The 18594-nt window shown below is 39.3% G+C and overlaps 2 protein-coding genes across 3 annotated transcripts in view; both read right to left on the bottom strand.

Annotated features, from left to right (window-relative positions):
- Positions 1–1143: 1143 nt before the first annotated feature.
- On the bottom strand, positions 1144–9679 carry LOC108702369 (B-cell antigen receptor complex-associated protein beta chain). The gene is made up of 6 exons (XM_018237840.2): positions 9523–9679; positions 5199–5240; positions 3860–4171; positions 2576–2697; positions 2110–2151; positions 1144–1317 (listed from the first exon to the last, which is right to left on the bottom strand). The coding sequence occupies exons 1-6, from the start codon at positions 9650–9652 to the stop codon at positions 1219–1221; spliced, it is 747 nt and encodes a 248-aa protein (XP_018093329.2). The 5' UTR covers positions 9653–9679; the 3' UTR covers positions 1144–1218.
- A 7128-nt stretch (positions 9680–16807) lies between these two features.
- The window catches only part of LOC108702183 (sodium channel protein type 4 subunit alpha), a 67388-nt gene continuing 65601 nt past the window's right edge, over positions 16808–18594 (bottom strand). For both annotated transcript variants that reach the window (XR_005964625.1, XM_041578553.1), the window contains one exon: positions 16808–16896. The gene's annotated coding sequence lies outside the window, so the exon portion shown is untranslated. The remainder of the gene's footprint in view (positions 16897–18594) is intronic.

The raw sequence follows: 18594 nt of genomic DNA, 5'->3' as shown, positions 1-18594 counted from the left end.
GGAAACAGCTCACTCGTTGCTTCTTTTCGCTCTAGTGTTCATCCCAACCAGAAAATAGAGAAGATCCAGAAAGAAGATAAAGATGGTAGTGTGGGACTCCTACAGAAGTACCCCAGGCTGGTGACATATTATAATCACTAAGGGGCGCCTAGTATTTTGGAACCCCCAATCATTATCCCTTTCCTTCCCCTTTAACAAAAATTTCCAAAATGAAATAGCTTTTCCATACAAGGTGTACACATAACATTATACCTCCTATCCCAGATCCTGAACATTCTGGATAACAGGTCCAGTAACTGGATTAAGCATAATTCTAAAGTATCCCTTTTCCCTTAGACTAAATTAGAGGAACCTTTGCTTAGGAATTATTGGATCCCTATTTTAAACGGATACCAACCGAGCATAATCTGGGCATATTTACCTAGAAGAAACAAGAACTTTCTCCACAATGTCCTCCAAAATACCTCTAACCATCTAGGGAGATAAAAAGCAATTGAATATTGTGTTGAAATTTCTCATCCATTGTACCTGTGTTATATGAGAGCTTTTTGCAAGATTACAAGCATTTGTGTGATGGCCAATGCATAAGAATGGGTAGATCATTGCATGAGGAGCCATTGCTGCAACATCTTCTTCCTGAGCAGGAGACAATAATTTGCAGTAGATCCGAACCTGTTCATAAGAGTAACTAGGAGATGTACTTGACAGTCTACATTCCAAATATGTATAAAGATTTGACATACAAATGCTATAAGCTAAAAGTTTGGTTCTTCTAAACGAGCTTGAGCAATTGGGTACCACTAGCATATGGCTCTAACATGCACGTTGACCTGGTCACTATGGGTGGCCTTTTCCAAGAGTGGAATTGCAACGAGCTTTGGAGCTTTCTCCTTGTTCCATGTCTCTTTGTAAAGATGTTGCACTGTGCAGATTTCACTGTCAGGATTTAGTCGCTAACCTCATGTTTGGATGTGGTACCAATGCATGGCGTAGTTCATTTTGCTGTGACCATTGGTCCATGGTTTTGGTTAGAAAGGGTAACATTTGACATCTAGCTTAATTATTAAATAGCAAGATCAGTAATAGCTATGAGGATGTCTCTGGTCAGAGACCTGAAGGGTGAATGTCCCCATACGTCCCCAAAAACCAGTCAGGGGCAGACCCCATCGATGACAGATCTATGATTGATGGTATGATGAAGATTGCAATGTCCTCCGTCTACTCCACACATGGATGTTCTGCTATCATCCGCTTTGTACTTAGATTTCGTACTGCATGAATGTCTTCATATGTGTCTGTTTGGTACGCGTCAAGACCCTGTGTAAAGAGTAAACCAGACATTATATTGTATTCATCTTATTGGTTGATTGAATGAAGAAGATATGCTATGATACTGGCCACTATAATTTTTTGTGCAGAATAAAACTCTAGAACGTCTTGTTCACTAGGGAACTTATGGTCAACAGATTGTCTATTGAATGAGATGGAGTCACTGCAAAAAAAGAAACAAGTGTAATGTAGACCAGTGGTCCATCCCTATGGTTTCCATTCCATTCAGAACAACACATAGTTTCTCCCTATAAATACTGTATATATTATAAGGCATGAGGTTGTCTTGGAGTTAAATCTACAAAGATTTTGTATCCAGGATTGTTACTGTAGGGGTAGTAACTGATATGGAACTGCCATAAGTTGCTTTCCCCAAATGGAAAGGGGTCAATGGACAATTGTGTCCCCAAGCCTCGATATCTTATACTCCAACCAGTATGAGTTTTTGGTTGACCTGTTGGCTTCACTATTTAGTGCTAGAGCTGGAACCAAGGCTATACCTTTCAGTTAAAGGAGAAACAAACCCTTAATAAAGGGTTTGTTTCTCCTTTAAGGCTATCCAACCCAAGTCAAGCCCAGCCACACCTCTGATGCACCCTTCCCCAATAAAACCCATCTCTAGTCACCTTCTTGGGAAAAGTTATGGCTGTAAATAGAAAGCAACTGCACAATGTCCTGAACTTCTTCTATTACATATTCCTCTGGATAATTCAGTTCCCATTTTGGATATTTTGTCTCCCTATAACATATACCTAAATCATTCATTACGTTTTTACTCACCTCATAGATATGCTCTTCTAGTTTCACATTGCGTTTCTTGTTCTAATGTTGGGAGAGAAACACAATCAGTTAGCTCTCACGTATTTAGAGGGACAAAAAAAAGTGGCAATGTCATAACTAGTGTGGAGATTGCTTTGGTTCTAGTAACCCATAGCAACCAATCAACAGGTAAAATTTACGGGTTAGTGATTTAGTAGCAAGTGTCAAGGAATTGGTTACTTGATCTGGAGAAAACTTTTACTACAGTTCTTGAACACAAGAATAAGTGTCCCCTTCCCTACGCATCATTCAGATGTCCAAGTTAGGGAGCAACGGTGAGTACAGGTTGTATGGAAGCTCTGTACTTATCACCTACCCTATTTTAGAGTGCAACTTGGCCTCCCAACACACAAGCTTTTTGAATAAGCACAAGTCTTTTGTTTGAACTGATTCTATATTTCTACTCTTGTATCAAATCCAGACTTACCATTTCCATGAGCAGCATAGCCGGTAATATTGTAAAGAGCAAGATGAGGATCGTCTCGACCAATATTAGTGCATCCTTCATTATGTTTCTTGAAAATGCACTTCCAGGTTTCCCAGTACAACCTGAAAAATTATAACAACATAAAAAATGCATCTAAGACTGCAACCTGCAGAAGCAACAGGCTAAATTTGGAGTGCCACCAACTCATTAGCTCCTTGGAATGTATACAACCTCTAGTCCATAAGCTGTCCAACCACTAGTGTAGGTCAATGATGGAGTTCCAGTGAGATATAGCTGGTGGATGAAACTGTATATCATTAGTGTAGGTCATACATTCTGCAGAACTGTGCAGTCCATGGCACTAATCATTTGCAATTCATGGCACTAATCTTGTTGCAAGACCTACATTATGTAGATACAGCTACGAGAGACATTCATCGAATGCAGTGGTTTCCAAACTTGCGGCAATGGCAGAGTGGGTTCAGCCATAAGACTAGCTAGGGTGGGAATTGGGGACGATGGCTATTTGTTCTGTTAGACATTCTTTATACTTCTGAATTGCTGAAACACCCATAATTATCTATCTCAAGATCTAAGGGTGGCACTGACTAAAGACTGTAGATTGTAGGTCAATGATGGAGTTCCAGTCATTTATCGCTGGTGGATGGAACTGTATATCTATATCAGTGGTGTAAGTCATACATCCTGCAGAACTGTATAGTCCATGGCACTAATAATTTGCAATTCAAGGCACTTATCTTGTTGCAGGACTTGCTATATGTAAATACAGGTACTTGAGCGACATTGATCGAACGCAGTGGGTTCCAAACTTGGGGCAATGAGTGGGTTGAGCCAGAAGACTATCAAGGGCGGGAATTGGGCACAATGGCTATTGTAATATTAGACATTCTTTATACTTCTGAATAGCTGATAACAACCATAATTATCTATCTCAAGATCTAAGGGTGGTGCTGATCAAAGGCTGGAACTCCAAGTGGGGCCCTGGCCAAAGGATGGACCTTCAGTTGGGTCTTCAATTAAAAAGGCTTGACAAGGTTCTATGTTCTTTGTGGCTTTTACTTGAGTATTTTGTCACTCCCTATAATACAGAATTTTTTTCCACCAGCCTAGTAACACCATAGCCACCATAGTAGACCATTTAAATCCAACTGGTGGTTGCTTGCTGTTGGTTACTGGACCTGGAAGCCATTATTTGACCTTTACAGATGTGAACATGACTGTATAATTTGTATTGTTTCACCAACTCTTTTTATTGACACTTACCTACCACCATAATCTCAGTCCCGCACTGGGCTTGACGTTTATTAGACTCACAGAAGTAAATCCCGCTATGCTTCTTCTGGACTTTATTAAGTGTTAAGATGGACATACAATAGCTGTTTCGTATTTGCACATGTGGGTCTGTTTCTGGCCTGATATAACTAATGCGAGAGCCATTTGTATTTACAATGTACCACGAGAAAGTGCAGTTTTCGGTGCTGCTGCAATTTTCTCTCACTCCATTGCAGTAAATATTTGCCGTCCATCCCTTCCTTATGGCCATGAAACGCAGGTTCTGGCATGGAAATGCATCTCCTACACACAGAAATTGACATGAACTGTTACCTCGTTGCACACAAAAAATTGTACAAGGTTTTTGATACTCCCACAATTCTTGTCTTAAAACATTCTGGTCTCAAAGGGCACCGATCATGTGCTGGGAGGATGCTCCCAGTGTAGGCAGCCATCTTTAGTACTGACGAGTCTCCCAGATAGACACGGGCAAGAAAGAACATTATTCAGCAATTTCCAAAATATGGGAATTCCATTCTTAGTAGAGTTTTATTGAAACTATTCATTCTTATTTTTGTTGGCAAAACAATCCTTTCGAGGTTTTTTATGTTTACATTTTCTGTAGCCTTAAGGCAGCAATCCCCAAGTAGGGATGCACCGAATCCACTATTTTGGATACTGAACCAAATGCTAATTTGCATATGCAAATTATGGGTGGGAAAGTAAGAAGTAGAGAAAAAAATTTTACTTCCTTGTTTTGTGACAAAAAGTCATTTGATTACCCTTCCAGACCCTAATTTGCATATGCAAATTACGGTTCAGATTTGGTTCGGCCAGGCACAAGGATTCGGGCCAATCCAAATCCTGCGGAAAAAGGCAGCATCTTGGCCGAATCCCGAACCGAATCCTGGATTCGGTGCATACCTATCCCCAACCAGTGGCTCGGGAGCAACATGTTGCTCTCCGACCAATTGGATGTTGCTCCCAGTGGCCTCAAAGCAGGGGCTTATTTTTTAATTCCTGGCTTGGAGGCAAGTTTTAGATGCATAAAAACCATGTGTTCTGACAAACAGAGCCTCCTGTTGGCTGGCAGTCCACATAGGGTCTACCAATAGCCAATCACAGCCCTTATTTGGAACCCCCAGGAACATTTTTTATGCTTGTGTTGCTCCCCAACTCTGTTTACATTGGAATGTGGGGACCCCTGGTGCTCTATATTACACAAAACCCCCAGATTTATAAAACCCAAGGTCTCAAACATTCTAGATAATAAATTATTAAAATATCCTTTCCATATTTACATTTTCTATGGAAAAAGACATATGATTACCTGTCTTGTGAACTTCGCAACCTTCTACAATGGATCCAAGATCTGCACAAAGATGAAAATCAGAAATCATAATCATTTTATAGATCACAGTATTCAGATTTCAAGAAATAGATGAGATCTAGGTCAGTGCCAACAAATTCATGGCCCATGGTCCTCAGTACAAGTTTGGGGTTCATTTAAAGAGATTGAACTTTAGGGACTGTGCTCCTAACTTTCCTCAGCGCCCAAATTCTGCTTCAGAATACTGGGACTTGCAATTCCCTACAATTCCCAACTGATATCCATCAGTTGAGCCCAATCAATGTAATCTGCCGATGCCCCATATTGGCTGGAACATGGTACGTCAACAGATGGACCTGAAGAGGAGCCACAGAAATCAAAACAATAAAAAAACAGCAATAATGTGTGTGGCCCCTTATACACTCTCTGTCTCTCCATGGGTCTATCAGTAGGAGATTATGCTGGATCGGCCCTGTTATACTTTTTAGCTTAATGGTGTTCCCAGTAAGATTCCTACTCAGCATCGGACTAGAGGGATGTGGGCTGGGGGAGGCCAGGAAGGAGATCCGTTGGAGGCCCACCAGGTTTTTTTCCGGTGTCCCAATAGCCCAGTCCGACCCTGTTCCCACTTGGAATAAAAAAAAATCACAAATATTAGATTTAAATGACTTATAATGACTTGGTCATTTTTTAATATACCTTTTAGTATAACATTTAAATTGTTATAGTGAGAGGCACCACTTCCTATTTAAATTTACTTTTTTGGTTTCTTTTTATAATGGCAAGTAGGGTTTGACCACGTTGGTTTATTTCGTACTGCCACACAGTATTTTAGCTCATTTTAGAGGCGAAATCCTTACTTATTCCATTCCTCTACTTATACAGAGCTTGATCACCAGTTATAGTTATAGAAGAATCCACGTGACTTTTCTTTCACATGAGTGGGTTGTTTAGAGTTGATTCTTTAGACTGGGTCGCTTACAAAATGTTTAGAACAAATTTTCTCCCAAATACAGAAACAATAAACCTCTAAAAGACATTAACAAAATCACCAATCCCAAAATCCCCCTGCAGAGCCTCCCACAACCTCACTGACCTCCAACCTCCAATGCTGTTTCAAAGTAACGTTCCATTGGGTGGCCTCTTGTTCTTTGATCTTTGATGACCCCCATCCCCAACTATCTGTCTATAATGATGTAATTAATGAAGAGCATTAAAGAAAATGCAGTTTTATTTGTTTTTTTAAGATACTCCTGCAAACACAGTGTGAGAGTCAGTTAGGGTGAGATTTTGGGTGAAAACTGATGTGCAGCCCTAGATATTTTTGGAACTATGGCTAAAATGCTGGTAATAGCAACATTTTCATATATATGTATGCTTGTATGAGATCTGTTTTCTGTAATGGCATTCTGAGCTATGTTTCCCATAGACTCCATTATAATTAAATAATTAAATAATTTAAAATTGATTTCCTTTTTCTGACGCTTCAGTCGCTTGTACTTGATCCCAACTAAGATATAATTAATCCTTATTGGAAGCAAAACCAGCCTATTGGGTTTATTTAATATTTACATGATTTTCTAGTAGCCTTAAGGTATGAAGATCCAAATTACGGAAAGATCAGTTATCCAGAAAATGCCTGGTCCAGAGCATTCTGGATAACAGGTCCAATACCTGTACTGTACTTGATCCCAACTAAGATATAATTAATCCTTATTGGAAGCAAAACCAACCTATTGGGTTTATTTCATGTTTACATGATTTTCTAGTAGACTTAAGGTATGAAGATCCAAATTACAAAAAGATTAGTTATTCGGTAACCCCCAGGTTCCAAGCATTCTGGATAACAGGTCCCATACCTGTAGTAATCTAGGTGGTGCCTGGACTAACCAACCGGCCTAAATTGAAAAAAAATTATAACCATTGACCTGTGGTCTGGATTTAGACTTATGTGACTGTATTCAAGTGGTTAATCTTCCCCATCTGATTGTGTCGTACTGTTTATTTCAATGGCTGATTCTTTTTTATAACTGTCGGGTTTGTGGCAGACAAAAACCCACCTGCTTGGTTCGACAGGTGCGAATTTGTGATGGATTTCCACATCGTGAAACTGCCATGAAAATAAAAATTATGGACGTGCGTCGGAATAGTCATTAGCGTCAAAACCGTAGCGTGTCAACATTATTCGGACACCCATTGACTTTTAACGGCGGTGTCAAAATTTGCTGGAAATTTGGGAATTTTTCGGCTAAGTGAAACTGGACAAATTCACCCATCACTGCTCACAAGAGCCATTAATGCCCAGCTAAATAAATACAGAATAAAGTACCTACTGTAGCATAAAAGGATAATATAAGTCACAGCATATAAAGGTATGTGGCCTGAAGGCCGAATGCTTTTACTACGGGACATGGAACTCCAAGGTTTATCTTTGGTTTGAGGATATTAGAATCCACCTTGGAGTTCTATGACCTGTATAAAGTACTTCAGGCTTGTGCCTTTAAACGGTTATGGAACTCCGAATTAGGGATGCACCGAATCCACTATTTTGGATTCGGCCGAACCCCCGAATCCTTCTCGAAACATTCAACCTAACTGAATCCGAACCCTAATTTGCATATGCTAATTAGGGATGGGAAGGGAAAAACATTTTTTACTTCCTTGTTTTGTAAAAAAAAGCCGAATCCTGTTGAAAAAGGCCGAATCCTGGCTGAATCCTGAACCGAATCCTGGATTCGGTGCATCCCTACTCCGAATATAATGATGTTAAACAATAGGGGTACTATTGCACCCCCAGTAATAAAGTGGATGTAGGCGGCCTAGCTGAAATCAACTTTGTGAGATTTCAAGCTAATAGTTCTTTTCTGTCCTTTGTTCTACTGGAACATTCTACTTAACAACGCAAAGAGCTCAGAATTGAAGAAAAGGGCTTTAGTAGAAAGTACGCTGAGAGTTGAGTATTTTTTGTGGTTTGGGGGGGATCAATATGGTTATTATATGGACATGTCAGGCTCAGAAAGGAGGCCTGTGCCAAAAGTAGAAGCCAGCAAGTTGACCAAGTTGAGTTGCAATAGGTCACACTCTACACACAACCCCTCCACACAATCCTTTGAATCCTCTTGCTGCCCCGGACTCAATATCTGCCCTGCTATCTATGTTAAGCTTCACTTATCAAGAAGTGATCCAGAATAGTTTTCAGAAAAGTCCCCAAAGACTGTTTGCGTGGGGGGCATTTTGTGTATTTGATCCATGGTGCTCTTTCATGTGTCTTTCTAATCTAATATATTTATTTATTTTATAACATTTGCCAACAATGTGCTCCCACTCAGGTCATTTCTTTTGTAATACATTTGGTCTGCAGGCCTTAAGAACGGATCATGAGTGGTCTGGCTCATGGACAACTGATAACTAATCTCAAGAGCAGCAGGAAGGAGGGGTGACCTTTGTTACTTTCTGGCTAACCATAGAAATGGATGGGGACATCATTAAGCTAGATTATGGCTCAGCTGTGATCAGATGGGCTTTCAAAATGACTTGGTGAGGGTTCCCATGTAGAGCGATGGTCAGGGAGTAGGACTGAGGTTGGCCAAATTGCTTGACCATAATGGTTCTTGTTGGCATTTGTATTCCAGTGTCAAAATCTCTATATTATTTTATCACCCACCAATGGAGAATCATTTTGTTCTGCCTGACTGCTCTCCATAAACTTCTAGAGAACATATGTCTAGCTTCCTCTTTCACACAGATGGGCAGGAAGGGTTTTTTCAACATTACTTTCTGTAGGCATCTCTATTTTGCATGTGAGCATGTAAACAGGGTTTTGTGAATCATACTTGTGTTTCAGAACAATAAAGAGGCAGCGTTTCCATCAGTATAAAAGAAATAATAGCTACAATTCATTCAAAAATAGGTGGTAAAGAGCAACGTGTAAAGTGTAAAGTATGGTTGCCCATAGCAATCAATCAGCAATTTGTACTGATAAGTCTACTGGAACCAAATATCTTATTGGTTGCTATTGACAATTGCACTGGTGCAATTTAAAACTTATCCTAGTCAATCAGCTCCAAGATCCTCTCTATTCTCTAAATGCGTCTCCATTTTGAATTATGGCAATGAAAGGAGGGTTTTTGCATCTTTATGGCTTAGATATAAGATTCCATTCAACGCACTTGCCTTTAGATTCTATTTCACTTGTCTTAAAGAAGCAGAAGATGGAGCAAGTGCAAAGAGTTGGCAGCCATGCAAAAAGTTTGTTACAGTCTATGAAAAGTCCTTGGAGATATTAATGAGCCAAATACAAAGAAAATAATAAAAGGCTGCTCACCTATCACAAGGGCACATATTCCAAACAGCAGATAGATCAAGATCGGAGATGTTTTCATCCTGGCGCATGAAGTGTATTTGTGTCGTCTTCTTGAACTTATCATGTGGGGTGCGATGGTGCAAGGTCTCATGGGAATAAGCCTTGATCAGCTGACCCGGAAAGGCCCGGCCTGTTCATGCAAATAACCCAGGGAAGGAACTTCCTCCAAGCTACTGGAAGACTTCAATAAGGTTTCTGTGCATGAAAAGCCTCATGTTTTTCAAGCGAATTTATACACATTTAATATATTGGATTTATAAAGACTGATATCACATTACAAATCCATTGTGAAAATTGCAGCCATTCCCAGCATTATGAAACAATGACATTGCCGTCATAGTAAGTAACATAGTAAGTTGAAAAAAGACACACTTCCATCAAGTTCAACCTTTTAAATCTATATAATCTATCTATATATACCTGCCTAACTGCTAGTTGATCCAAAGGAAGGCAAAAAAAAAAAAACCCTCTTTGAAGCCTCTCCACTTTGCCAATTTGGGAGAAAAAAATCCTTCCTGACTCCAATGGGACCAGTCAACTTGTACTATGAGCTATCTCCCATAACCCTGTTTTCCCTCACTTGCTAAACACCATCCAACCCCTTCTTATACCTATCTAATGTATCAGCCTGTACCACTGATTCAGGGAGACAATACCACATCTTCACAGCTCTCACTGTAACAAACCCTTCCCAAAATTTAGCCAGAACCTCTTTTCTTCTAATTGGAATGGGTGACCTTGTGTCAGCTGGAAAGACCTACTGGTAAATAAATCATTAGAGAGATTATTATATGATCCCCTTATATATTTATACATAGTTATCATATCACCCCTTAAGCTCCTCTTCTCCAGCATGAACATCCCCAACTTGGCCAGTCAACTATGGAGGTGTTTGTTTGGCATGTATCAACCCTTTTAGGTCAGGGTGCTGTAAATATAGAGTTATTAATGGGCTGCAATTTTTGCTTTTACTATCCATTAAACGGAAACCCGTTATCCAGAAAGCTCCGAATTAGGGAATGGCTGTCTCCCGTAGACTCCATTATAATGAAATAATCCAAATTTTAAAAAATGATTTATATTTCATTTGTAATAATAAAACAGCAGCTTGTACTTGATCCCAACTAAGATAAAATTAATCCTTATTGGAAGCAAAACCAGCCTATTGGGTTTATTTAAAGTTTACATTATTTTTGAGTAGTCTTAAGGTACAAAGATACAAATTCCTGAAAGATCCATTATCCGGGAAACCCCAGGTCCCTGTAATAATGGAGACGATTTGCCTATTATAACCACACTTTTCAAGCTATTCACCAAAATGATATTTTGTAGACAGAAACAAAGGGCAGCACAAAATCTCACCCTCATTTGTAATTAAAAGCAGAAAATCTACCTAGATGCAGTAACCCATAGCAACCAATAAGATGTTTGCTTTTAAAAAGTTGATCGGTAAATGCTATGTGCTGATTGGTTTCTGTGGGTTACTGGACCTGTGCAAATGTAGTGTGTTTAATTACCTAACCCCATTAATCTTTAATCCCCTAGAATAAGTGTATTTCTTTTGAATTCCCACATCTTTCTTGAGGTATCTCCATTTTCAAGCAGACCTCTTGACTTAAATTGCTGGGATATGGAGAAGAAATCATTGTGGGGGAAAGGCATGACGTTTGGGGAGCATTTTGAGCCATGAGCAGAGTTGAACAGAAGGACAGATTGTGCTTCATCTTGGTTCCTGAATTAAGGACTGTTAATGCAGACGAGTAAAGTGCCTGCATGCCAATTGTTGCCGAATTTGCCTTGGCTCACCTTTGTCGCCAAGACACAAATGCATACTTTTTGTTGTGTATTGTGGTCACACTTTGATGAATGCACACATATTTGCAGGTCATGGAATGTTGGTACCTGCACAGTGCCTTAAAATTGATGATAAAAAGTGTTCTGTGCCTGATGGTTAAGATTCCAAACCTGCTATTCCTGATAGACCTCTACATTGCTAATCCTTCCTCAACTCTCAGATTCCTTTTTTTCAACCAGTTTACTCAATATAATTCTTGATGCCATCCTTGACCATGACATGTCCCTTGACCTGGTTTCTTCTTCATCTCATCCTGCTTTCTCCACAGTTGGAGTCATACCACATCTCATGAACTTCTGCCACTCTTCCTTTAAAGTAAAGTGTAGACATCTATTCAATCTCAGGTGCTGTTTCTCTAGTGGGAGGCCTAGTGGAGGTTAAACCTCATCTCCTCATATGGGAGACTAGATTGACTGACTGAGGCTGTGAAGTGTTTGACTGCTTAACTGAACCTGTTAAAGGTTAGGATCAATTAGGTTAGGACCCAATACAGCAATTGGTGGCATTATAGATATATAGGGACTACCACTGTTTGATTAAAAATGTACGAGCCTACTTGTAGGGGGATTGGACTCTAAAGGATACATTTTAGTTTAAATTGCTAGGAATCCTGGTTCAAAACATTAGTAGATCTGCCCTTTTTCCCTTTGTTTTAAGGACATGGTTGGTGCTGAACTCATACTCAATACTCATCAATACCTTTCAGGATCAACCACTTTGTGTACTCTGCTGGCAAAGTCACCAACTCCTCCCTTTCTTCTATGTCACACCCTTATTTCATTAACACTTCTGTGACCTCATTTGCTTTTTCGAAGGCTGTGCAAGATCCTAGATTTTAGACAAGAAGCTTAACAGCCTCAATGTGCAATAGCAGGTTTTAATTCCATACAGTAGTGAGGGCCATTACCACCACAAAACCTTAGAAGAAGATAAAGTTAGCTGGTGGTTTGGCATCACTGATGAGTATTCTGTTGAGTAGAGTTATGCTCTCATGTAGACTAGATGTTGGTGAACGGTATCCTGTGGATCTATAGAAAAGTCTTCTTCTTCTTCTTTCTTCTAAATGAGAGGAACATGCAAACAGCTCAATCAATCATTGCCCAATCGAGACATCTGTTTGTTTCCCCTTTGCAGAAGAAGAAGACTTTTCTATAGATCCACAGGATACCATTCACCAACATCTAGCCTACATGGGAGCATAACTCTACTCAACAGAATATGCCACCACCAAAATACAACACACGAAAATGAGAGGAACATGCAAACAGCTCAATATCTGCATTCAATCGTTGCCCAATCGAGACATCTGTTTGTTTCCCCTCACAGAGAACCAGCCGTGCATCTAAATGATGTTTATTGAACAATTTGACCGAAGTCACACTGGGAAACGGGAAGTGATACGGATATTAGTGTCGTGTTGTGGTGACCAAGGACAAATGAAATTTAAGTCACCTGTGAATATTGAACAGATCTGAAAGGACACAATTACACTTACCTGCTGTTGTTCAATGACCTATAGGACCTGTTACCGATCCCTGCATATGTACGTATGAATATAAGAAGAGAGATTTCCATCATTTATAGCCAGTACATACAGTAACCCTACTGAATATTTACATTTAATTGACACATTCTACTTTTCCAACCAGTCTAAAAACCTTGAAATCAAATAGGTTGTATATATTTCCTATACATTAAAAAAAAAAAATACATATGAATTGAAAAAAGATCAAGGGTTTAAGTATAAACAAAAGCAAATACTGCCCTGGAGAAGTTACCCACAAAAACCAAAAATATGGTAACTACAATAGATTATTGAAAGCTAACTTGGTGTTACTGAATAGACGATTTAAATATTGGTGCCTATTGGGCTTGAGGAGAATCTTAAAGAAAGAAGTCCATCGACCATAAAAAGACTGAATAAAGAAAGGAAAAAGAAACGAAAATCAAAAAAAAAAAAAACATCCACTACTTGAATTTAAAAATGTTAGAACAATGTTACTGGTAAATAACCAATTCTTTCTAAAAAGAAAATGTGCAGTTTTCCTTTGATAAAAAAATTAGCAAAACCATGTTAAATTTGCGAAATGCTAAAATTCCACTTAAAGGGCATGTAAAAGCCTTTCTTCAATTAAAAAGAAACCTATCTCCAATATACTTTAATTAAAAAATGTGTACTGTTTTTATAAGAAACCTGACTGTATGCAGTGAAATTCTCCCTTCATTTACTGCTGTGGATAGGAATTGTCAGACGGTCCCTAACTGCTCTGCAGGGAAACAATCATACTTATGTACAGCAGGGGGAGCCCCGCCTTACTTCCCAGCCATGCAGAACTCAAGCAGCTTTGTTTGTTTCCCTGTAGAGCAGTTGGCGACTGTGTAGAAATTTGTATTGGATTTTATTTTTGCCTTTACATCCCCTTTACTGTTTCCAACTCCAGCTGCAGGGACAAAGATCATGGAGCCAGATTTAAACAGATAAACTGGGATTCTATTTGGAGGATTATTTTGCTGCAGCCACTGGTTCTGCAGAGTTGGAGAAAGTTTGTATTAAACAATACAAAAACTATAAAATCCACATTAGATTACATGACAACACAGGAGCCAGTGCAGTCTGTATATTCTGATTATTTTTTTGACTTTCCGGCATACAGGATATGATGTCACTGACATAAGATTGAGGAGTTCTCCAGGTCTAAGGTGGCAAAGGAAACGTTTTGTAAAATTCGCAATTTTGTGGAGTAAAGATTGTTCGCCTGCGTGAAAAGTCCTCTACGCCTGTTAGTAAGTTGGGGATGTCCCTGCGGATGGGATTTCTGGTGGATTTTCGGCAACGGCCACTTCGCCCTTTAGTAAATCTGCCCCAATCAATAGACTATAAAGATTTAAAATACAAGACAAAGACAAATTGACTTCCCCTTATTTATTGCATACACCTTCTGAAATATCCAAGAATAACGTCTCTAATTGAAATGCACTTTATTCATTAATTCCAGTACTAAACAAAGAAAAATAATATATACAAGCACTTGGTGTGAAATAAAACCGCTCTCGGCACTGGAATTATCTTTTTAAAATACATTCGTCTGTAAACAACATAGGTTAAACGTTTTGCTATCAGCATCCAAATGCCTAACGACGCTTACAATTCCTCCGTCAGATTCCAAAAAGAACCGCCAATTCCTCGCAGGATCCTACTCGTACTACAAAATATAGTGTTGAAAAAGCCTGCATTGCCACACTGCATCACAAACAGACACCTATTGCCGGTCAGTTTATATAAAGTCATGTGTAACACACACAGACCTTAATGATACACTTTCTGAGCATATACTGCAATCAATATATGTATTCTACTACAGGGACAGGATCTATTATCCAGAGTTTTCCAGATAAGGGGATCCATCTTTAATTTGGATTTTCATGGCTTAAGTCTACTTTGAAACCCAATAGGATTGTTTGGCCATGAATATGGATTCATGCAGCTTAGATACCATCAAGTACAAGATAATGTAAAAAGAAATCAAATTATTTTCTTAAAACTCTATGCAACATGGCCATAAAGTAATTTCCAGATAAAGGATCCCATACTTGTAGAATAAATATATTATTTGCCGTTTATGTCCAAGCTGAGCATTATTTTGACATCTTACCGTGACACATTATTTTATTACGTAGTTGAGAATCAAGGCCGGCATAGCGTTGTTATTTTTGCAAGTAATTTGCTCGTAGCGTCCAACCGACGCACATATTATTCAAAATTCGCTCGTCAATACATACAGTATAAAGGTAAATGGCTCTCAGAATAGAGGTGAATCCAATTCTGTAAAAAGTTTGCATTTCGTTTGTATGAAAGGGACAACATACAATGAGATTTGGGGTGTTCTCCAGAATTCCCAGAATCCCTTGATAGGCTGATTGCGGGATAAAAAGATTTGTGGGTTTTACAAAATATTTCCAATGAATAAAATTTTATTTTTTTGGCAATGGGACAACCTAAATAAGTGCCAATTTTTATTAATGAACAAACGTTTGTGGAACTGGGCTCAATGTGATATTGATAGCTTTATGACACTTACGGGCACATTTACTAAGGGTCGAATTTGGAAGTGCTAAAACTTTGAAATTGATAGTCAGTTTTTTTTTTAAATTAAATTTAGCAATTTTCGATCGAATTAAAATCGATCGATTTTCAAAAAAAAAATTTGACTTCTAAAAACTAAGCCAAATGTTGGCTATAGGTTCTAGGAGGTCCCCATAGGCTAACATAGCAATTCGACAGGTTCAAGGTGGCAAAGTGTCGAAGTCAAAATATTTTAAACAGACAGTACTTTGATTTTCGAATGGTCGAATATTCGAAGATCTTCCAATTCGAATTGAAGTCGAAGTCGAATTTGGCCTATTCGATGGTCGAAGTACCCAAAAATTACTTTGAAATGCGACGTTTTTGAATTTGAAAATTCACTTTAAATTCACTTCGACCCTTAGTAAATGTGCCCCTTAGTTGTGGTGACACTTGCAGATGCACTGTAAACATTTCCAAATAACGTAATAAGTCATATTCACCCAAAAACTGGGAATTATCACATTTGTTTCTTATATTAGCTCTGGGGTTCTGTTATCAATAAAGGTTGATAAATGAAACTAAAGACCACTGCTCTTGAGTAATACAGTTCAACTGTTGCATTGAATATACTGTATCTAGATTTCCTGAATTCACCCTGCCGAGAAGTGAACTTGGCTCTATTAAATGACATGATAGCATGGAAGCTATGGAGTTATCAAATATGAATCAGTTTTGAAGGCCCAAGGTTGACCATTGGGAATCCCAACTCTAGAATGAGGTGCTTGTTGATAAAGGTTGATAAATGAAACTAAAGACCACTGCTTTTGAGTAATACAGTCCAACTCTTGCAACTCTTGCAACTCTTGCATTGACTATACTGTATATATATTTCCTAAATTCACCCACCATGAAGTGGACTTGGCTCTATTAAAATGGCTCAATAACATGGAAGCTATGGAGTTCTCAAGCATGAATTCATTTTGAAGGCACAAGGTTGATCATTGGGAATCCCAACTCTAGAATGAGGTGCTTGTTGATAAAGGTTGATAAATGAAACAAAAGACCACTATTCTTGAGTAATACAGTCCAACGTATTACGTAGACTTGACTCTATGAAAATGGCTCGATAACATGAAAGCTATGGAGTTCTCAAACATGAATCAGTTTTGAAGGACCAAGGTTGACCTTTGGGAAACAATTAGTATTGTCCACATTTTTCCAACAAACACTTGAGCCCGTACTATACAAACCCCTGACTAAAATAGAGCATAGAACATTGGGGGTGGGGTTGAAGGTATTATTGCCTTGTACTTCATTGTTGCTCCAAGAAAGAGATGAATCTGCAGGAACACCTGGTCACTTTGCTCCCTCTTTCAGCCCCAACAAGAAGAAGACAAGATTTGATTGATGAGTCCTGTTGAGACATGCACAAGATGGCTGCATTAGATTGCCATTCTTATGGGTAAGCAAACACAACACAAGCGACTTCTTGAAGAGCAAGCCAGCCTGAAGCATATAAGCCAGTCTCAAAGCAGACAAATAAAAAAAAATACTCAATAGCAAGCTGTAAGGCCTCATTCACATCAGTGCTTTATAACAGACTCTACTATCTATAAAAAAAGTGGGGGGTAACGTAAAGGGGTTGTTCATCTTTGAGTTAACTTTTAGTGTGATGTAGAAAGTGATATTCTGAGACAATTTGCAGTTGGCCTTCATATTTTATAATTTGTGGTTTTTGAATTATTGAGCTTTTTATTGAGCAGCTCTCCAGTTTGTTAATTTTGGCAATCAGGTTGCTAGGGTGCAAATTGCCTTAGCAAATATGCGGTGATTTTAATAAAAACTGAAATAGGAGATGGGCTGCATTGATGGGCTGCATTGAAAGATGAGTAATAAAAAATAGTAATAAGAATATATTTGTAGCTTTACAGAGCATTTGTTTTTAGAGCTGGCAAGGATCAGCAGAAGACAGCAAATAATTCAAAAACTATACAAATAAATAATGAAGACTAATTGAAAAGTTGCCTGAGATTGGTCATTCTATACCAAACTAAAAGTTAGTTCAGAGGTGAACCTTTAAATCAAATGGTTTGGGGAGCCATGGAGTGTAAGATTCTTTTGAACCATACAGTTATTGGCAGTGGCGGAACTACCAGGGGTGTAGGCCGCTTAAATGCAGGCCTGCCCCCTCTAGTTACGTTACTGGTTATTGGTAAGCCAGATCATTATAAATAACTGAACTTGATGTTTACTTATAGGTATATTGACCTTTCTAGTTGAAATTGAAACCAATATATTGGCTGCCATAATGCAGTTTGATTATTTCTGCTTCTTTAATGCCCATTCCCATTCTGTCCTACAAACCATTAATATCACAAGGCCTTGTACAATGAGATTAAGACTTTTCCAACTGAACTGGCTCGTGTGTCAGTCTATTCATCATCTCAGTCTACCACCAAGTGCAGTTCTTAGATGAATTTATTCAATACCAAGGAGTGTGTGTGTGTTCCCTCCAGTTTGGAAATGCAGTTGTTTCTGATGTTGTTTTTGAACGTGAGAGACCCAATCTCTGGTTCCAAGACAGGGAATTGTTGGGAGCAGTTGAGGAGTATACCTTTCCAGTCTGACCCACACCCAGGCCCGGACTGGCAATCTGTGGGTTCTGGCAAATGCCAGAGGGGCTGCTGTAAGTTGCCATAGACAGTCACTATTTATTAGGCTGGTGGGGGACTGCTTGTTTTTGAACATGAGCGACCCAATCTCTGGTTCCTGGTTCCAAAACAGGCAATTGTTGGGAGCAGTGGAGGAATGTACCTTTCCAGTCTGACCCACACCCAGGCCCGGACTGGCAATCTGTGGGGTCCAGGGCCAGGCCAGTCTGGCTGGGAGCCCAAGGCAACCCAGCCAGCCATGGCGCCCCCTCGACCGCGCGTGTACGGGGCGCGCGTGCATGCACGGGGACCGGCTGTGCGTGCATTCGCACACGCTCAAACAGGCGCAGGACTGCAGAAGAACGTGGCTATGCAGACTGGACTGGGATAGGCAGCAGTGAAAAGTACATGCCTGGCGCCCCCCAAGCTTTGTGCCCTAGGCATGTGCCTGCTCTGCCTAC

The sequence above is a fragment of the Xenopus laevis genome, chromosome 9_10S (genome assembly GCF_017654675.1).
Source record: "Xenopus laevis strain J_2021 chromosome 9_10S, Xenopus_laevis_v10.1, whole genome shotgun sequence".
Taxonomy (NCBI): Eukaryota; Metazoa; Chordata; class Amphibia; order Anura; family Pipidae; genus Xenopus; species Xenopus laevis.
This window is presented reverse-complemented; position numbering and strand designations above follow the sequence as displayed.